The following is an 18148-nucleotide window of genomic DNA, read 5'->3' as shown; positions in this document are numbered from 1 at the left end:
ATTCTGCAGCGCGTGCTGCACTGTGCTGATCTTGAGCCTTCTGAATGTTTCAGGCACGAGGCCCAGCAGACTGTGGGTCCTGTTCCCACACAAAGGCAGGCGAGCACCCCAGCGCCACCAGGCAGAGCCCTTGGACCTCACCCCCCTAACTGCCCCTCCTAGCCTGCCCACCCCAGGCTTCGCAGCTATTTTCCCATCAGGTTCCTCCTCAAGGTCCACCAGGGCAGGCCCCAGCCGGCGTCCACGCTAAGTGCCTAGTTCCTGTAAACTGGGATTTAGGCTTTTGGCAAGATTTTCACAGGTGATTCTGTTCCACCCTGTCCGTGCTATGAGGTGAAGCTGGCTCTACCGCGCCAGTCAGGCTCAGGGGACCCCATGCCCCCAGCCTGTCTGGGCAGCAGGAGGGAAGGACGCCCTGGGCTGAGTTTCCCAGAAGTGGGCAGAGGCTGCCGACAAGTGATGCCCAAAGTCCCTGGGGGGCCGGTTCCTGGGAGTGAGGGTGACCGCACACTCAGAGAATCCCCCGAACCCCTGGGCAATTTGTAAGTAATGGGACAATCTGACATTTGCTCAAGTTTTTAGGGGCAGAGAAAATCCAGTTTTGTTTTAAGGTTACAATAGATGAAGCCACACAAGCCTGAACAGTATGTGTTTAAGCAAATCCTGAGCTCACAAGAAATCCTGAATAAATGGCTCAACAGGACTGTAAAAGCCCCATCTCTCTCACATAACCTGCAGCAGTGATAGGTCAACAACCCCACACAACGTGCTGGGAACGTGGCCAAAATTCAAAAGCTCTGAGGTGGTGGTGGGGAGGGTATAGCTCAGTGGTAGGGCGCATGCTTACCATGCATAAGGTCATGGGTTCAATCCCCAGCACCTCTGTTAAGTAAAAAAAAAATCAGTAAATCTAGTTGCTTCCGTCCCCCCAAATTCGAAAGCTTCAAACCAGCCCCTGCCCTGCCTCTGGCTCTGTTCTCAGACACCCAGACTCTGCTCCTCGGATGGAGAATTTCTGCTTAGAACCCTCCCTCCACAGTGGGCGGGAGGGAGCCTTCAGGGTGCCCCTCCTCCCTGACAGGCCTCAGGGCACACACCCTCCCCAGCTGTGCCCCAAGTTTCCCTGTCACAGCCCCTTCCCCGGCCACCTGCCTCCGTCCTCAACCCACCTGCTCTTCCCTGCAAAGCGTGCTTCCTATCTGCACACCTGGGTTCTCTGAACTGGCCTTTTGCGGTGGGTCCCCCAGCACCCCCCACCCTGCTCACCAGTCACCCACGTGGCACAGACGCCCTTGGGATGCCGTGGATGACGGTGGGCATCTGAACTCGGTGCGCACCATCGGAACCCTCCAACAGGTTTGCACTGGTGGGCTTTCTCCTTCCGGTGACGACAGCACTGCCTCGGGGAGCCTCAGGGAGGGGCCCACTCTCTCCCGCTCCTGGGCATTTGCGGACTTGATGCCGGAGCCGCCTGCTCTCTGCTGGGGCTGCTGCACCGAGGCAGGCACAGAGGCTCTGCCCTGCAGGTGAGGACAGCTCGGGGTGTGGGGGGTTTCCGGCTCCCCGAGCCTTTCTTCACCAAGGGAGGGGGCAAGACAGCATGGACGGGATGCAGTCCCTGGCTCGCATGTGCTCCGGAGAAACGGGGAGGTGACCGTCACCACCGGGGTGTAGCTTCTCAGAGGCAAACTGATCATCTCTGTCCCTTTCTGGTTTCTAGCTTCGGGGTCATTGTTAACACGGAACTCAAACCCCAGATGCCTTCACTGCTCCCCCCAGTCCTGTCAGGTTTCATTTTCATACACAAAGCCTATAAGCATATAGCGTAAGACAGACTCCACCTTTATTTTTTCCAACTGGAAAGCCAGTTTTCCAGCCCCTTGAGCTGAGTAAGTTACCCTTTGTTGTGTGGGAGCCCAACGCGGCACAGCGCGCTTGGCTTCCGACTGTTCGCCGACCCAACATTTTCCACGCCAACCCTTCAGCACTTTTCAGAGGGGAATAGGCTTCAGAATGTCTTCAGCTATAAATCCCCAGTCTTAGGCGGGGCCAATTGCAGGCCCCACCGCTGGGGGGGCACAGGCCCACGCCAGGACATCACAGTGGTGTAAATACAGACCGGGCTGTCTCTCCAGGCAGATGCCAGGTACCGCTGCGCACACCCAGCACATCTGATACACCGCAGCCCTGGCGTCAGCTGCCTCCCTTCCTCAAAAGGCATCCCCAGTCGCTGGTGGGGCGCACAGGCCCCAGGCTCCCCTGGACAAAGCTGGGCTCAGTGTGTGCACCCAGCCCCCAGGGTCCGGGAGGCAGCACACCGGAGGCAGCACACTGGAGGCTGCCTGCTGCATGAGGCCCACACTGAAGCCAGGGAGGCTGGTTTCACCCCTCGGGGACACCAGAAAGAGCCCAGAGGCTGGACCAGAGCTGGGGGCCCAGGCAAGGAGGCCCAAGGGCAAAGCAGCTGCAGGCGGCTGTGCAGGGCAGGGGGTGGGTGGAGGGGTGCGGAGAAGGGTGGACTCAGCTGGGAGTCCTGCAGCTGGCGCTTGTGCTTCATTCGGCGGTTCTGAAACCAGGTCTTTACCTGTGGGGAAAGTGAGATCAGAGAGGGGGCGGCCACAGGCCACCACCCTGCCTGCCGGCCACCTCACCTGCACTTCGGAGAGCTGCATCTCCTGGGCCAGCCGCCGGCGCTCCAGGGGCCCCAGGTAGCGGCGGTGCTGGAAGGAGCTCTCCAGGGCGCTGACCTGCTCCACCGTGAAGGCCGTGCGCATGCGGGGAGCCCGCGTGCCGTCCGCCTCCTTGCTCGGCCCTGAGGGGGACGGAAGGGCACCCAATCCATTTGGCTGGAAGTGCTGCCCGGTGGGAGAAGTGGGGACAGACTTCGTGCTTGTGGATGGTAGCTGGGGCCTCGGGGAGAGCAGCCCCCCCGCCCCCGCCTCTCTCCGGAGAACAGCCCATCCTGCTCCGCCGTCCTGCTGGGTCAAGGAGAGCCACTCCCCCTCCAGCTCAAGAGTGGAATGGGGCCCAGAAACGTGGACGTTGGCAAGAAGACAACAGAGCGGACAGCAATTCTGACGCCGGCCCCTCACCCTCTGCCTGGGATGCGCAGTCCCTTCCAGAAAGCAGTGTGTTTTGCCTGCAGACAAGGAACTCCCACTCGCTGGGTGGGGTGGGTGGCCATGGGGGCCGAAGCCCACCCCAGGCAGAGGCCCAAAATCCTCGGAAAGCCTTCTCACGAGTTCTGCCTCGGGTGTACCCGTCCCTGAGACCCAGGCTCTGTCACCACCAGCCGTGTGTCTCAGGCAGGCCTGTTCTCCTAATAGCTCAGTCAGGACATGCAGGGAGCACTAGCGCCCCCCAGGAGGCGACGAAGTCCCCATGGTCATCATTTAAACTTTTTCTTAAAATAAAAACTTACAGATAATATCAACCCCACTTTTGGCCACTTGAAACCTAAAAACAGCCGTTAACTCACAAGGACTGAAAGACAGACTAAGAACGTCTTAGCCAACGACAAAGGGTTCCATCGAGTCTGGAAACCACAGGAGAGCAAATGGCATCCAGGCCGTGGCTGCCCTTAAGCAAGCCTGCAGGCCCCCCATCAGCCGGTGAACCGGCCGCAGTCTAGATGGCAAAGGAGGGCGCCAGCTTCGCAGGCAGGGCCCAAGACCCCTCTGAATGAGCTGGTGAGACGCACTTCCCCACGGCCCTCTTGCAGAGGTGCACCCCACGGGCTCATCTCAGAGCCTGAGTCACAGGCACCAAGTGCTAGTGTAGGCGCAGTGGCTCACTGCGCCGGTGGGCCGGCCCCAGGAGGCCCGGGGGCTGAGCAAGGAAGGCCCCCGTTGTAGCCTTTGCTTCCCAGGGGAAGCGTTCACTTGCAGGAGGTGTCAGACTCCACTCTAAGCCTCAGCCTTGGCAAGAATGTCCCTCTGATGACCAGGGTACACGGATGTGGCCGGGGCGTGACCCTCTTTCTGACCCCCCTCCCGGACTCCCATCCCCACACCTACCAGCTGCGGGCGTCCCCGGTGCAGACACTTCTGAGAGCTTCACCTCCTCCATGTCCACAGTCTGGTGGGGCTCCCCTCTGCAGTACACCTGGGCTGAGGCAGACAGGCTCCCCCAGGAGACTTCGGCAGGCCTGGAGGTGTGCGCCGGCCCTGTGTGGCTGCTCTGGGAGAGCCAGTCCACTGAGCCAAAGCTGGAGGTCCGCTTGCAGCCACCAGGTAGGGCGGAGGAGGGAGGCATGGCTGGGTAGTTCCTCTGGACAGATGGTGGGGGCCTGGCCGGAATCCTCTGCAAGACAGATGATGGGGGCTGGGAACAGGGTCCGCAGTCTGTCAGGTGGGGCAGGGCCAGGCTGAGCATAGGGTCTGCCTCAGGTTTGGCAGGGCTGGGCTGCACTTATAAGCTCAGGAGGAGGTGGGTGGGTGGAGGCGGGTTTTCGTAGATGGCCCAAATTTCTACCCCTCTAGATAAGTAGCACCTAATTGCCTTCAATTCAGAAGCACAAAGGAGGCCATTCACACCTCCCCGGCTCCAAGATGTCTGAGGGAAGGGCGGGGCTGTGGTCCACAGTTGGGGGAGAGGTGGTAACCCGGGACTTGCTACATCCCTTCATCTCCCCCACCCCCACCCGCTGGCCTGCGCTGTGGGAAGGTTAGGGTGGCCCCCTCCCACCCAGCACCCCAGCTGGGGGCTTGTCCTATGGGGTGCCGAGCTATCTCCTCTCTCCAGGTTGGCTCGCCACCTTGTCCCCGTGGGTCTGCAGTGACGGATGTGCACACCTGAGGGAGCTGGAGGTCCCCATGGCCACTCCCAGGACAGCGTGGACTTGGCCAGTGCCCTGTCTGCTGCAACCCGGTGGCCCCGCTGCGTAGGAATGTAGGGCTGGCAACGAGCCAGACAGGGTGGGAGGGGCTGGTCAGAGAGGGTCCCTCCGGCTCCGTGGGCCCTTCTCCCTCGCCGCCCCCAATCTCTCTGCTGGGTTTCACTCTGGTGCCATAGGAGCTGCAGGGGGTGACGGCCTGGGGACGGTCACCGGTCCCTGCCCTTGGCGCCGCGGTCGCTTCACTCCTCTTCGGCCGCGTCCGCGTCCCGGGCGCCCCACTGGCCTCGGGGAAGGGCTCGACTAGGCCTAGGACGCCGGTGCTCCGCGGGGAGGCGGAGGGCTGGGCAGGACCTCTCCCTCGACCTTGGCCGGACCGCGTCTGTCTCCTCGGTGCTACCCGGCAGACGGACACGTGGTGCGTCCTAGGTGACTGCAGGGCAGTCCGCGAGGACCCAACCGGCAGAAGCCGCATCCCCCGGAGCGCGGGCTCTGGGTCCGCGCTGAGCCCCCGGCGGCCGGAGTCGGCCCCCAGCCCGCCGCAGGGTTTCCGAGGGGACGGGTGGAGTCAGCACCGTCGACTCCCGGGGGCGCCGGCGCCAGCCTAGGCGGAGCACCAAGCCGCCTCCGCGCCCGCCCCGCCGCGCGGACATCAAAGGCCCCGCGGGCTTCGCCTCCGAATTATCACCCCAACGCCGCCTTCGAGCCCGAGGGGCAGGGCGGCGGGGCTGGTGATGCGGGAGCCGGACACAGCAGGGAACCGGCAGGCCCTGACCGCAGCTCTTCCTCTGGCCCTTGGGCCGGCTCAGTTCTGTCACCGGACCCGGCGGGGTGAGGCCGGGGACTAAAATCACTTGTGTGTAGCTGGGGTGTCTACTGGGAGGCTGCAGGGTGTCCTGGAAGTCGTACGGCCACAGGGCTGCTCCAGGGACGCCCGCGCGCATGCTTCCAGCTCCGCAGCGACAGTGTCTGTTTCAGAATCCGGCGAAAGCGTCTGAGCTGGGAGAGGGTGCTGCGTGGAGGCCCTCCGGGAGGGACCCCAGTGGAGGCCTGGGGGATAAATACCCCCCCACGACTGCTCAAGGTGCACACTACTTCATCATGTGCTCAAAAGCACTAATTTACAAGTTAAAAAAATTGGGGGGGGGTACTTAGGTTTTTATTTGTATTTTTTAATGGAGGTACTGGGAATTGAACCCAGGACCTGGTGCATCTCTACCACTGAGCTGTACGCTCCCGGCTAAAAGCATTAATTTATGAAATGGCAGGTTTTAACACGGACCATGCCTTTCAAAACCTAGTTTTAGCGTGTCCTCCTTTCTAACCTTTCAGGGCCGGTCCCTTGGCCTCTTGGCCCCACACAGGAACCATCCTTGGCAGCCATCCCCCAGCTCTACTGGGCGGCTCCCTCCCTGTTCCGGGACCCTCCTCTAATGGCCCTCCCACCTCCACTTCCCCAGCCCCTATCTGAACCTCCCCCTCCAGGGTCCTAAGGTGACCTCCCCTCAGCAGGTCAGATGGCCCCACCCTCTGAGCCCTCCCCTCCAGATGCAGGCGCTGCCTAGGTTGGCGCCTCTTCCCAGCGGTCATTTCCGCCAGGCTGCGAGGGGCTCAGGCTCGCCCGTGTCCACTGGGGTCCCCCTTCCCTCCCTCTACACCTGGCCGGGTAAAAGCTGTGTAACCCACGTTTGGCCTCAGCTTCCTCACTTGGCTTCGGAGCAGCCTCCGGAGCTGCTAGGGACCGGCCACCAGGTTTGCTGCCCTTCTGCTGCCTTCCTAGGACTCCGGATGATTCGGCGCAGGCGGGGTTTCCCACCGAACCCGCACCTGCGCGCCCGAAGAGTCGCGTCCCGCCTGCAGAGGGCAGCGGGCTGGGTGGAGGCCAGCGGGAGTGGGAGACCCGCGCTCTCCGGCCCGTCTGCAGTGGGTGGCCCTGCAGCCCCGCCCCGACACGCGACCGGAGCCAACTCCCTCCTCCTGAACGGGCTCTTCCGGCGGCCCCAGCCCTGCGTCTGGCACTTGGTTCCGGGGGTCCAGCTGCTTAAGTCCTGAGACCCGCCGGGTTCTAGCCATCACGGCCCCCACTCGTCTAGGCCACCTCCACCGACAGCGGGGACGACGGCCAGGGGAGGCCCTGCCCCTCCGAAGACCACTGTCCACGCCCCTCCTTCAGACATATCGGAGCCGGGGAGGTGTGAGTGAGAAGTGAGGCTGACCCCTGGTGGCCGCATCGCTGTCCTCCTGTCCCATCTCTCCAGCCCGCGTGGCCTCGGGACGCTCTCGCAGAGCAGGCGCCACGGCCGCCCCTTCAGCCCAGCCCCTCGCTCTCAGGGTGGGCTCCTCCCCCGCCGCCACGCCCCCTCACGCTCCTCCCCCCCGCCCTCCCAAGGAGCCCAGGCGGCTTGCTTGTGCTTCTGGCAGAGACCGGAGGTGTCAGTGTGGGGGCGTGGTGGGCACGTTCCACGCCTGCCGGGCGGTAGTTTGGGAAGAGTACACGGTGGGCGGTGTTGGAGTCCCAGGCCCCAGGTGTGAAGAGGCAGAGAGCCCCACGCTCTCCCATGGCCTGGGAAGCGGTGGGTCTGTCTGGGTAGGCCCGTTCCTCACACCCCCTCTTTCCTAGGGGGCCAGGTCTGCTGCTGCCTCGAGGAGCCTCAGCGGTGGCCCTCCCTCCCTCCCGGGTCCACCTCCCTCCGCCCTCAGGGGATGCAGCAGGGCAGGCAGAGTGGGCCAACAGGGGCAGGTGCTCCCCTGGCCCCTCCCACTCCTCAGCCCTCACTTGGGGTCCTCCTGCCCACGGCCCTGAGGCTGGTGCAGTCCAGAGTGGGTGTGCAGGCCTTCCCTGCTCCAGTCAGTGGGCTCTGAGGCTGTCCCGGCTCAAGGTAATTCCCACCACCTCTGCCCAGCCAAGGGCACATCTCCTTCTGCAGGCGGGGGCCCTCTATCCTCCAGGCCGAGGAGGGCCTCTGGCTGGCAGGGCTGGGCCACGCTGGGATGACCTCATGCAGGTAAGTTCGTCAGAAAGAAAGTGGACCGAGTCACCACCCGTGGCCAGGCCCTGTGGCCTTGCAGCTGTGCCCCTGAGAGACAGGGTGGGAGGGATTCGGGGTCGAGGCTGGTTCAGATGGGTTGAAGAGTCACCTGGGTGACCCTTTGCTGCATTTGATAAGTCCTCAGTGAGACTGAGCAGCTTGGAAAGGGGCTCTCTGGTGACCCTGGACCGGACCTCGCCTGGAAGGTCTGACTCCAGGTCTTTGACTTTGGTGAAAGGAATGGGATTTTGGGATTGAATTAAACATAAATTTAAAGGTGAGATTCTGAAGATAGGAAGCTGAAGCCAGTGATACTAAAATAAAACAACTGTATGTGAGGACGTAGAACTCCCAGGCATATGTGGTGATTTAAGTTAATTTAGGTGAAAAAAATTCAGTTCTTCAGTCGCACTGGCCACGTTTTAACAGCTCAGTGCCCACACGTGGCTGGTGGCTGTCAGACTGGACAGTGCCTTCGGGAACATTCCCATCATCCCAGTGAGTTCTGCCTGGTGGTGCTCTGGACATACAGATGTGCTGGGTATTATTAGAGACAGCAGTGAACCAGGGCAAGTCAGACAAGCACCCCCTTGTAAATACAGTGAGGACCACAACCCCTGGGATCTTTGGAAAGGGACCTCGTTCTGGGAGACTGGTGACAAAGATGACAGGCACTGAGGACAGCAGCAGCCACAGTGACTCAAGTGATCTGTGATGACATGGAAATGGGACAGGCTGGCCCAAGATCTTCCGTGTGTGGGACCGAGTCACACGGGGCCAGAGAGTGCAGGTGGGGGCAGGGAGGGCCAGCACCAAGCTCTAGGAGCAGAGGTGTAAGCCTCGGGGAGGGGTGGCGGGGCTCGGGGCACAGGCCCTTCTGCTCTGCTTACAGAGGCAGGTCTTCGGAAGAGGATCATGTGGGTGATGCTGACAAAGCTGAGTGAAATACCTCGTAGAAGAAGTAACCACAGACTTCAGGCGGGATTCTTCACTGCCCAGTCGAAACAGTAGAGACGTACTGTCCATCAGTCAGGGATCTGACCTTTCTCCGAGGCCAGAAGGGCCCTTGAGGGACTAGATTAGAACCAAGAGCTCAGAGAGCAAAGAAAAGGGTGCCCACAGGGTGTGCTGAAGGTGCAGGACGTAGGTCAGGCCCACCCAATAGGCAGGAAAACCTGCCTAGAAAGGATAGTGGCTCTCACGTGGGTAAATGGTGAGCAGAGGCCAGCCCCGGAGATACCCTGCCTACCGGTGATGGAGGGCAGGCGGGGCTGCATCTGACTGCGAGGCCCGGGCAGAGGACCAGGCCGAGTCTCGCTCAGGGTCTGTGCCAGGACTCTGCAGGGCTTGGATCATCCATTAAAAAAACCATTAGGGTCTTTCCAGGTGCACATCGTAAGTGAGGAAGTCTGGGAGACGGCAGTGTGTGGACAGGGCGGGCAAGGCGGGCAGGGTGGGTTCCAGTGTGTCGGAGAAGCCTCTGTGCTGAACTCGGAGCCCCGTGTGTGCCAGGTGCTAACGCCCCAGCCAGCTCCTGCTGCTGCAGCATCACCACAGACGGGCGGCTTACACAACACCCACTTCTCACCTTTCTGCTGGCTGGGCAGCCGAGGTCAGAGGCCGGTGGGGTCAGGCTCTGGCAAGGCCAGCTTCCTGGCAGACGGACGGCTGCCTTCTCACTGTGGCCTCCTGTGCAGGGAGCAGGGATAGAAAGAAACCTTCTCGTGCCTCTTCCTGCAAGGGCCCTAGTCCCAGTTACGAGGCTCCGCCCTCAGGACCCAGTCCCCTCCAACCCACCCCTACACCATCACATCGGGGCTTAGGATTTCAACACAGGGGCTGGGGGACACAGACATTCAGGCGGAAACAGAGCAACATGGTCTCGTTTAGCAGCAGGGACGGTGTGGGAGGGAGCCAGCACTTCTGCCTTGTTGGCCCTGGGGGCCCACAGCACAGGACGTGGGGAGCAAACCACAGACGTGGCTGATGTCCTGGGGAGCAGGTTAGACAGACCATGGGCCTCTGGTGACAACCTGGAGAACACAGACGGAGCCTCCCTTCCCTCGCTGTAAACCACAAGGGGTAAATGCACTCTCACCAAAGCCTCAAGGATGTGCTGCAGAGGTCAGGCAGGGTCGCCAGGCCCCCGACTCAGACAAGGACGCAGGTTTCAGGGGCTGCCCCAGAGTCCAGACACCCCCAGAGACCCCCCCGGGTTTGCGAATGTTTCAAATATCAACACGTCTATCCCTGGAGCGTTAGACAGATGGTATAGTCAGAGGAACAGGTCAAGAAGAGACCACAATTGGAAGACAAACAGTGGAATCGGAGGATGGGCAGTCCTGGAGCGCCAGGTGGCTCGCTCAGGAAGTTGCCCTCTGTCAAGTTCTAGGGACAATCTGGGCATCGGAGGGAGCACAGGTGGCAGAACTAGTCAGAGACGGTGCAGGGGGAAGGGTACAGTTCAAGTGGCAGAGCGCGTGCTCAGCACCCAAGAGGGCCCCGGCTCCCCGGTACCTCCTCCGGGCGGAAAGCTCATTACCTCCCCCTCAGAAGAATCAGACAATGTAGCCCCATCCAGGGATAGAAGAGCTCCCCCTCCCAAACTGACAGGGTTGTCTGCCTATTTGGGGAAACACATCTAAATGTAGGTATCCCGTATAGCCAGTGTCCATCATTGGAAATGGCTGTTTCACGAGGGCCCAACAGCCCTGACCCTTGATGGACATTTGTGAAAACAAATTCAAACTCTGCCCCCCAGCCCTGTGAAGAATGGAATTTGCGGGGAAGGCCAGCAGCTGAGGGTACCAGGTGAGGTGGGACAAAACCCGCCCCCAGGGAGTGCGTCATGGCTGCAGCCCTGCATTATGGGACAATGATGACGACCCAGGGACAGTCCTGAACACACAACAGGGTGGCACTAAAGACACAGGATAAAGAGAAAAAGCAAAACCAGCCCCACGTCCTTGAAGCTTTGTTGGGTAGGGCCCGTTGGCAGGGAGGGGAGGACCCACCATCACTCCAGAGGTCACTGAGCTAGTGGGGCCTTCATGGGCCTCAGCTCACCATGGGACAGAATGAGGATGCAGGTAAGTTCGCTAGGCACCAACGCAGAAAACAGTCAACTGGGGAAACACCACCTAGCAAGGTCCACCAAGTATTTGGATGGGAGGACATGGACTCACCAGGCGCAGCGCTGCTGCAAGTCCATGAGCTGTAGCAACATGGTTAAAGGGTGCCGCCCACACACCTGCTAGGATGGATGCAGTGAAAAGACAAAACCAGACAGTAAGTGTGGACGAGGATGTGAAGAAACTGGAACCCTTGTGCACTGCTGGTGGGAATGTAAAATGGTGCAGTGGCTGGAAAACAGTATGGAGTTTCCTCAAAAAGTTAAAAGTTGAATTACCATAAGATCTGTCAATTCTACATCTGGATACATACCCAGAAGAATTGAAAGTGGGGTCTTGAAAGGATTTCTGCACACCCACGTTTATGACAGCATTATTCACAGCAACTAGAATGTGGAAGCAACCCGGGTGTCCATCAGCGGATCAACGGATAACCAAAATTTGGCCTATCCATTCAACGAAATATCATTCAGCCTTAAAAAGGAAATTCTGCAAAGTGCTACAGCACAGATGAAACTGGAGGACCGTATGCTGAGTATCAAGCAGTCACAGAAAGACAAATAATGTATGATCCTATTTGCATGAGGCCCCTAGAGCAGTCAAATCCAGAGGCAGAAAGTAGAAGGTTGGGAGCCAGAGGCTGGGGGAGGGGGCTGCACAATTAGCGTTTAATCATTCAGTTTGGGAAGACTGAATTCTAGAGGTGGAGGGTAGTGCCAGCCGCTGAAATGGACAAGATGGTGAATTTAATTTACGTGTACTTGACCACGATAAAATAAAAGGTTGTGAATTTGCTGACCAAGGGGCCTCTGGTAAGACAGAGGGGGACCAGCCTGAGGACTGGTCCTGGGAGACCCTGCTGGAGACACTGCCCTGTGCTCGTGGTCAGGCCCAGGGAAATGCTCACGGCCAGAATGCCGTTCCCACCAGGGTGTGTACCCCAGACACGCACAGAGCCAAACCCAGGATGCCTGGCAGAAGACTCATGCGTCACAGAGCAGGATGGGGACACACCTCACCCCCAGACCCAGGGAGGGCCACAGCCAAAGGGGGTCACAGGCAGGGCCAGCAGAAAGGATCTGGGAATCCACGCATCAGGAATGGCTCAAGTTTAAAGACTAAAGACAGTAGCCAAGAAGTGGGCTGAGACAGTACCTCCCCTCACAAGACTGGAAGAGGTCAGAGATGCCCAAGGGAAGGGGTGTTCAGAGTCGTTACTGCAGGGTAAGTCACCTCCGGAGGATGCCATGGTATGTGGCCCCCAGGGGAACGTGGGCAAGAAGGCAGGTGGGTTCTCCTCAGTGCCCCCAAATATTTTGAACTTGGAGACTTTCGTGCATGTCTTCAAGCCCCAAAACTTCCTTCCTCCAGAGCAGAGGGTCCCAGGTGACACGGGCCCTACCCGAGTGGGGTGGGGTCAGCAGATTTGCTGGATGTGGGCCAATGCTGTTTCAGACCCCGCACAGCCCAGGGCTCTGAACTTCGGGGCTGCGGGAGGATGTTTACAAGCTGGAATCATCCCATACTAGCTTGTGGGTTCTCGGAACCCAGGGCACAGAGTTGCGGAGCAGAGGCCAGGGCATCTTAAATGAAGATTTGGGACATTTCACAGAGCCCCCAGGACCTGCCATCAGTAGACAGCTGAAGGGTGGGCACACCCTTGGTCGGCTGAGAGTCTCTGCAGGCTGAGGGTCCAGCTGAGGCCTCTCCCAAGATGTCTCCAAAGAAGGGCTAGGGGAGGGCCTGATTCCACCACCCACACTCGAGCCCTCCAGGATGCGGAGCTGCAGGGCCTGCGGTGACACCCATCCCTCCTTTACCTGTGGCCCAGGGCAACCACTTAAGCCTCTGAATGAGCCCCAGTGGCTGAAAGGCAGCCCTGCATTCAACCGGAGCACGCATTGTTATGCTGGCCAGCAACCTCGGGCTACTTCCTCAGCCCCACCTAGGTGGGAGAGCCTCCGGCCCCGCCCAGTCCCCACTGGGTCTCATCCACCAGTGCAGGGTGGGGCCCTCAACTGCTATTTGGAAAATGCTCCAGGGGGTAGGGGAGATTTTGATAAAGCTCTTAGAATTGCAGGGACCCTGGCCTCAGCCAAGGTCGAAAATCTGACCCCCAGCCCCAGCCAACCCAGACCGATCCCCCTTCCTTGGGGGCGGAAGGAGCCCCTGACCTGGGTGTGTGCCAGCTCTCCTGGTCCAGCTCCGCTAAGAGGCTCAGACTCTTTTCCTTGGGAGGGGCGCTGGAGATTGCTCACGGTTCCCCCCACCAGCTCAGCCACCACCATTTCCCTTGGGACCCTCCCAGTGGGGCCCAGCCTCCTCCTCCTCTCTGCTAAGCAAGGCAGGTGGGGGTGGGGACGGTGCTTACCCACCCATGGCTGGCCTGTGTTGGTGGAAAGTGCTAGCAGGCGGGGTCTGAAGACCTGCAAGAGCACGCTGGTGTGCAATGAGGCCCCAACCTCAGGTTCCCGGTGCCCCATCTCCCTCCCCACTGGAGACTGGCGTCCTAGGGAAAGTAGGACCCCACGGGGCCCTCCCTCCAGCCCTCCTGGCCCCTCCCTAGGATCCCGAGGCCATTTTAACCTCACCCGGACCTCTGCAGCCCTACCTGTAGGGAACGTTCCTATCAGTGCAGGCCGTCACACATACACGGGGTTAAGTTCGAAAAAACAACCTTTTTATTGAACGTACCTAGGTTTGGGGCGGGGGAGGGCCACAGGAGGGGTCAAGGGCCGAGGCGGGCGGCCCTACGGAGGGGACTGCCGCAGGCCAGGTCTCACTGGCGCGGGTCGGTCAGGACGCCGCGCTCAGCGGCAGCGCTGCCCAAGATGAAGCCCACGGCCAGGGACACGGTCTGGTCGAAGGAGCCACGCAGCTGCTCCACGTGCTGGTTCAAGGTCAGCAGCTGGTCACGCAGCGGGCCCAGGATGGACACGATGTCGCCCAGGTGCCCCAGGGTCTGCAGGAGGGCGGCGTTCAGCGACGGCGGCGCAGACTGCGGCGGCGCGTGGTCCTCCGGGCGGCCGGGCGGCGAGTCGGAGTCCTCCCGGGCGCGGCCGGGGGACGGCGGCGGTGGGGAGCCGTGGGGGCGGAAGGGCTCGGGGTCCTCGGGGCGGTCGGGAGCCGGGATGAAGGTGGAGAGCGCCGTCGGCGAGCTGGGGGCGCGGGGATCTTCCGCAGACTTGGGCGGGGACGGGCTGAACCTGAGCGTCCAGGCGGGGTCCGCGTCGGGGCCTCGGGCGGCGAGCAGCTGTGGGGCGCCTGGAACGTGGAGCTGGTGGTCGGATGCGGCGCGGGGGGCGTGCCCGCCGCTCCTCCGGCGCCCTCTCCCGCCCCAGCCCCCCTCCCTGGCTCTCGGGCCCGGGACGCGCCGCCCCTCCCCCCAGCCCGCTGCCCCCGCTCTCCAGTCTGGGGCGCTCCCGCCCCTTCCCCTCCCCCAGCCCACCTACCCGGCTCAGCGGGCGCGGCGGGGGCCGGCCGGCGGCCGCGCGGAGGGCGCCCGGGCCCGGGGGAGCGGCGGCGGGCGCGTCTGCGTCCGTTGTCGCCCAGCAGCCCCATGAGCTGGCGGATCTGCGCGTCGAAGGGCCCGGGCGGCTGGCCGTGCGCGTCGCGGACCTTGTCCTTGAGGAACTTGTAGCGGCGGCGGCACTGCGCAGGGGTGCGCCGCACTTGCTGGCGGGCGAGCGCGGCCGACACGCGGCGGTAGGTGGGCAGGGCCTGGCGGCGGTCCAGCAGTAGCGCGCGCCACACGGCCGGCTGCAGCAGCGTGCCCAGCAGCAGCTCCGTCTCGCGCGCGCTCCAGGGCGTGCGCTGCGCCGAGCGCGGGGACACGGGCAACCCGGGGGACGCGGGCGACCCGGGGGACGCGGGCGCCGCCAGCGCGCCGGGCGAGGCGGGCCTCCGGGGCGGGGTCCCGGGGACGCCCCCCGCCAGCCGCGGCTCGAGGTCCGGGCTGGCAGGAGACGGCGGCGCGGGCGGAGGCGGCCGCCGGGGCCGGAGCAGCATCCCGGGGCCGGCGGGCGGGCGGGGGTTGGCGCCGAGGCCCGAGGGAGGCCGCCCACACGAGCTGGGAGGACCCTGCGCGTCCGCCGTCGGTCGGAGCGGCAGCCGGAGCCCAGCCGGGTCTACGCGGCCCTCCCACCGCTCCGCCCCGCCCCGCCCCGCCTCTCCGCGCGCCAAGTTCAATCTGACTGCTCTGGGGCCTTGGTCTCCAGGCCAGTTTTTGGACCCGTAGGCCTTAAGCGCAGGGAGCCAAGCTCTGACCCTGCCTGCGCAGCGGGAAACAACCCGCCCAGAAACCGTGTTTGTACTTCTTAAAGTGCTCAGTTGAGGTACAAAAGGACTTGATAACGTGCATTAGGCGCACAGGGTTCGATCCGTCTTTACGCATGTGCCATGCCCTTTCACCGCTGCGCAGATCAAGCTATGGAACATTCCAGTTCCAGAGGCTCCCTCGCGCCCCCTCCTTTTTCCTTTGGTACACCCTAGGTGTTGTTCTAAAACTAATTATATGGTGGCTCCGCCCCCCCTTCCGGTGTGGTTTTAGTCTGCACAGGAGGTGGTGTTCATGCCTGCAGGCAGCTTCTTGCTGGAGCTGACAAGAAGCTGGCCACTGGTCAGACTTAGGGTCGTAATTCACACACATTTCACAGAACAAAACTTCTTTATTCTGGTAACGAATGCCTACAGCTAACATAGTTAATACACAGTACTGAGACTTACCCTCTTGAGATTAGGAATAAGACAGGAATGCCCAACATTACAGCTTCTGTCCAACTTTATTCTAGAAGTCCGAGCCAGAGCAATAAGACAGGAAAAAGGAATGAGAAATGGAGAGACAGCAAAGGAAGAAGTAAAATAAGTCAGTACTTGCAAATAATACGGTTGTATATGTGGAAAGCACAAAATTACAAACACATTGTTAGAATTAATAAATGAGCTTAGCAAGGTCACTGAGTACAAAAATAAGCAAAAATCAGTCTGCTTAGTTTGGGATAATTCTAGACATGCAGGCAGGTTGCAGTGACAACATGGTCCCTGTGTTTCCCTCAGATGAACATTTTATTCCACCGTGGAACTTTGGCAAAGCTAATTGGTTAACATCGCACAGTCCTGCTGACTAAACCACAAACTTTGTTGGGTCGTACCAGGTTTCTGTCTAATGTCCTCTTTCTGTTCCAGGATCTTGTCCCGGTGCTGAGCTGCATTCAGTCGTCCTGTCCCCCGAGTCTCCCTTGGGCTGTGGCCGTTTCCAAATCTTCTTTTCCATACCCTCAACATTTTGAGGAAACTTAAATTATTTTGTGGCATGTCCCTCAGTTTGGGTTTGTCTGGTGTCTTCTTGTGATTAGACTGGGTTCTGGGTTCTGGAAAGAGATCACAAAGGTGATGTGCCATCTTACTACGTCACATCAGGATGCATGGCTGTGGCATGGCTGCATCTCCCCACCGGCAGGTCGCCCTCTCCTGTCCTGCCCCGCAGTGGGGGCCCATCACCAGCTCCACCACACGGGGCGGGGGTAACAAGCTGAACCTCCTGGGGCCATGGGTGCCGGTGCCTCCTGCGGTTCTTCCCATCTATTCACTCCCCCAGTTGTCTGTCTACATCAGTGCAGACACACAGGTGCTTATCCTCTTCCTGTGTCACAGCGCATCACTGCCCACGTGGTGCTCAGGCCCCCGGCTCTGGCCCTGGGAGCCCTTCACGTTCTTCTTGGCTTGTGTCCTGTGGATGTGACCTGCCGTCCATCTCCCTTCCTAACACTCCCCAGCTCCTGGCTCGCGTGGTACTTTCCCATCCTCTCCCTGAAATCAGCCATTTCCTTTCTTCGGGGGAGAATAGTATCTAGAAACCAAGGTTTGGGTACAGGATGCATTTGGGTACAGGGTGTCATTGCTTCTGGGTCAGTGATTCTGGGGGCAGTTTTGCTCCCCAGGGGGTATTTGGCGATGTCTGGGGGCATGGTTGGTTGTCACAACTTGGGGGGCAGTGCTGCTGGCACCTAGAGAGTAGAGACCAGAGCTGCTGCCTGGCATCCTACAGGCGCGGGACGGCACCATGGCAGAGTCATCCACCTGAAAGGTCAGTGGTGGTGTGACCGAAGCCTTGCAGCAGCAGCTGGGGACCTTGTGCATGCCCTGCATCTCTGTGCCCGACCACCTCCCACCGTGGGCTCTGCCATAGTTTCATTCTCTGGTAGTGGGAGGCCTGGCGCCCACGTCTCCGATTCTACCTGCCAACCCACCCACCCAGGGAGAAGCCAGCTCCCCACCAGAATGTGGTCTTTACTGCAGTTCTTTTGTGTTTGGTTCAGTTCCCCTTCAAAACCCCGTTTCCTCGGCTGCTGAGGCCTGCCCCTGCAGGTGGGAGAGGCAGTGAGGAGGTGGGGGCTATGGGGCTATGGGGCCAGGGACGTGGCAGCTTGAGCCCGTCCCGTCCCAAGAGGACCACCATGTCCTGGCAGAATCAAACAGCAGTGGAACTAACACAGCCCCGGTTGGTGGGCCTGTGGGCTGGGTGAGGGTACCCTGCTTTCCCAGGCCCAGGCCCAGCCCCAGCCCCAGCCCCAGGGAGGGGAGCGGCCCCTCGGCCACTGGTTGCTGCACAAGGACTGCCCCGAGCCCTGTATCTTGGGCTCTGCCTGGCTGCCTGGTGTCCCGCAGGCCTTCTCCACGTGATGTGTGCTGGTGCCGGCCCAGGGGCTCCTGGGACTTGCTGCTGGCACACTGATCTCCAGGGAGTGGAGCCTCCCCCGGCGAGGAGCTTCGGTGTCTGCCCACCCCCGCCATCCCCCCAACTTCTGCCCAGGGTGGGTGCTCCATTCAACGTGGGAGGGGCTGAGAAGGGGTGGGGTGGGGCCTTGCTGGGCAACTGGCTGCCAGTTCTCAGAGAAAAACGTGTTGATTTGATCCAAGCTGGCACAGCGAAGGGACATTAGTGCTTTACTTGTGTCTCAGGAGGAGTAAAAACCAGGGTTCAGTGATTCTAAGGTGGGTGAGGACCCAGATGTCTCTCCCGCCCCCAAATCAGAGCCACGTGACCACAGCAGCTCCTGCCCACAGTAACGCAACTTTACTAGCCCCTCATCTGGGTTGCAGAACTTCCCCTCCCGGGACCCTCCTGCTGGCAGAGGGCTTCGGCATTCACTGCA

General features: G+C 60.9%; 2 protein-coding genes across 2 annotated transcripts; both read right to left on the bottom strand.

Annotated features, from left to right (window-relative positions):
* Positions 1–1821: 1821 nt before the first annotated feature.
* VENTX (VENT homeobox) lies at positions 1822–5745 on the bottom strand. The gene is given in 5 exon segments (XM_072972385.1): positions 1822–2335; positions 2338–2584; positions 2652–2812; positions 4017–4302; positions 4794–5745. Coding segments are annotated over 5 exon segments (1335 nt in total). The 5' UTR covers positions 5310–5745; the 3' UTR covers positions 1822–2210.
* Positions 5746–13652: 7907 nt separating this feature from the next.
* UTF1 (undifferentiated embryonic cell transcription factor 1) lies at positions 13653–15002 on the bottom strand. Its single transcript, XM_072972384.1, has 2 exons — positions 14447–15002; positions 13653–14258 (listed from the first exon to the last, which is right to left on the bottom strand). The coding sequence occupies exons 1-2, from the start codon at positions 15000–15002 to the stop codon at positions 13774–13776; spliced, it is 1041 nt and encodes a 346-aa protein (XP_072828485.1). The 3' UTR covers positions 13653–13773.
* Positions 15003–18148: the final 3146 nt, after the last annotated feature.

Source organism: Vicugna pacos, chromosome 11 (genome assembly GCF_048564905.1).
Source record: "Vicugna pacos chromosome 11, VicPac4, whole genome shotgun sequence".
Lineage (NCBI taxonomy): Eukaryota > Metazoa > Chordata > Mammalia > Artiodactyla > Camelidae > Vicugna > Vicugna pacos.
This window is presented reverse-complemented; position numbering and strand designations above follow the sequence as displayed.

Coding starts and splice junctions, on each gene's coding strand:
- UTF1 (XM_072972384.1), bottom strand. CDS start 15,002: ATGCTGCTCCGGCCCCGGCGGCCGCCTCCGCCCGCGCCGCCGTCTCCT. Junction 14,259..14,446: donor CGCCGCGCCCGCTGAGCCGG/GTAGGTGGGCTG, acceptor TCCACGTTCCAG/GCGCCCCACAGCTGCTCGCC.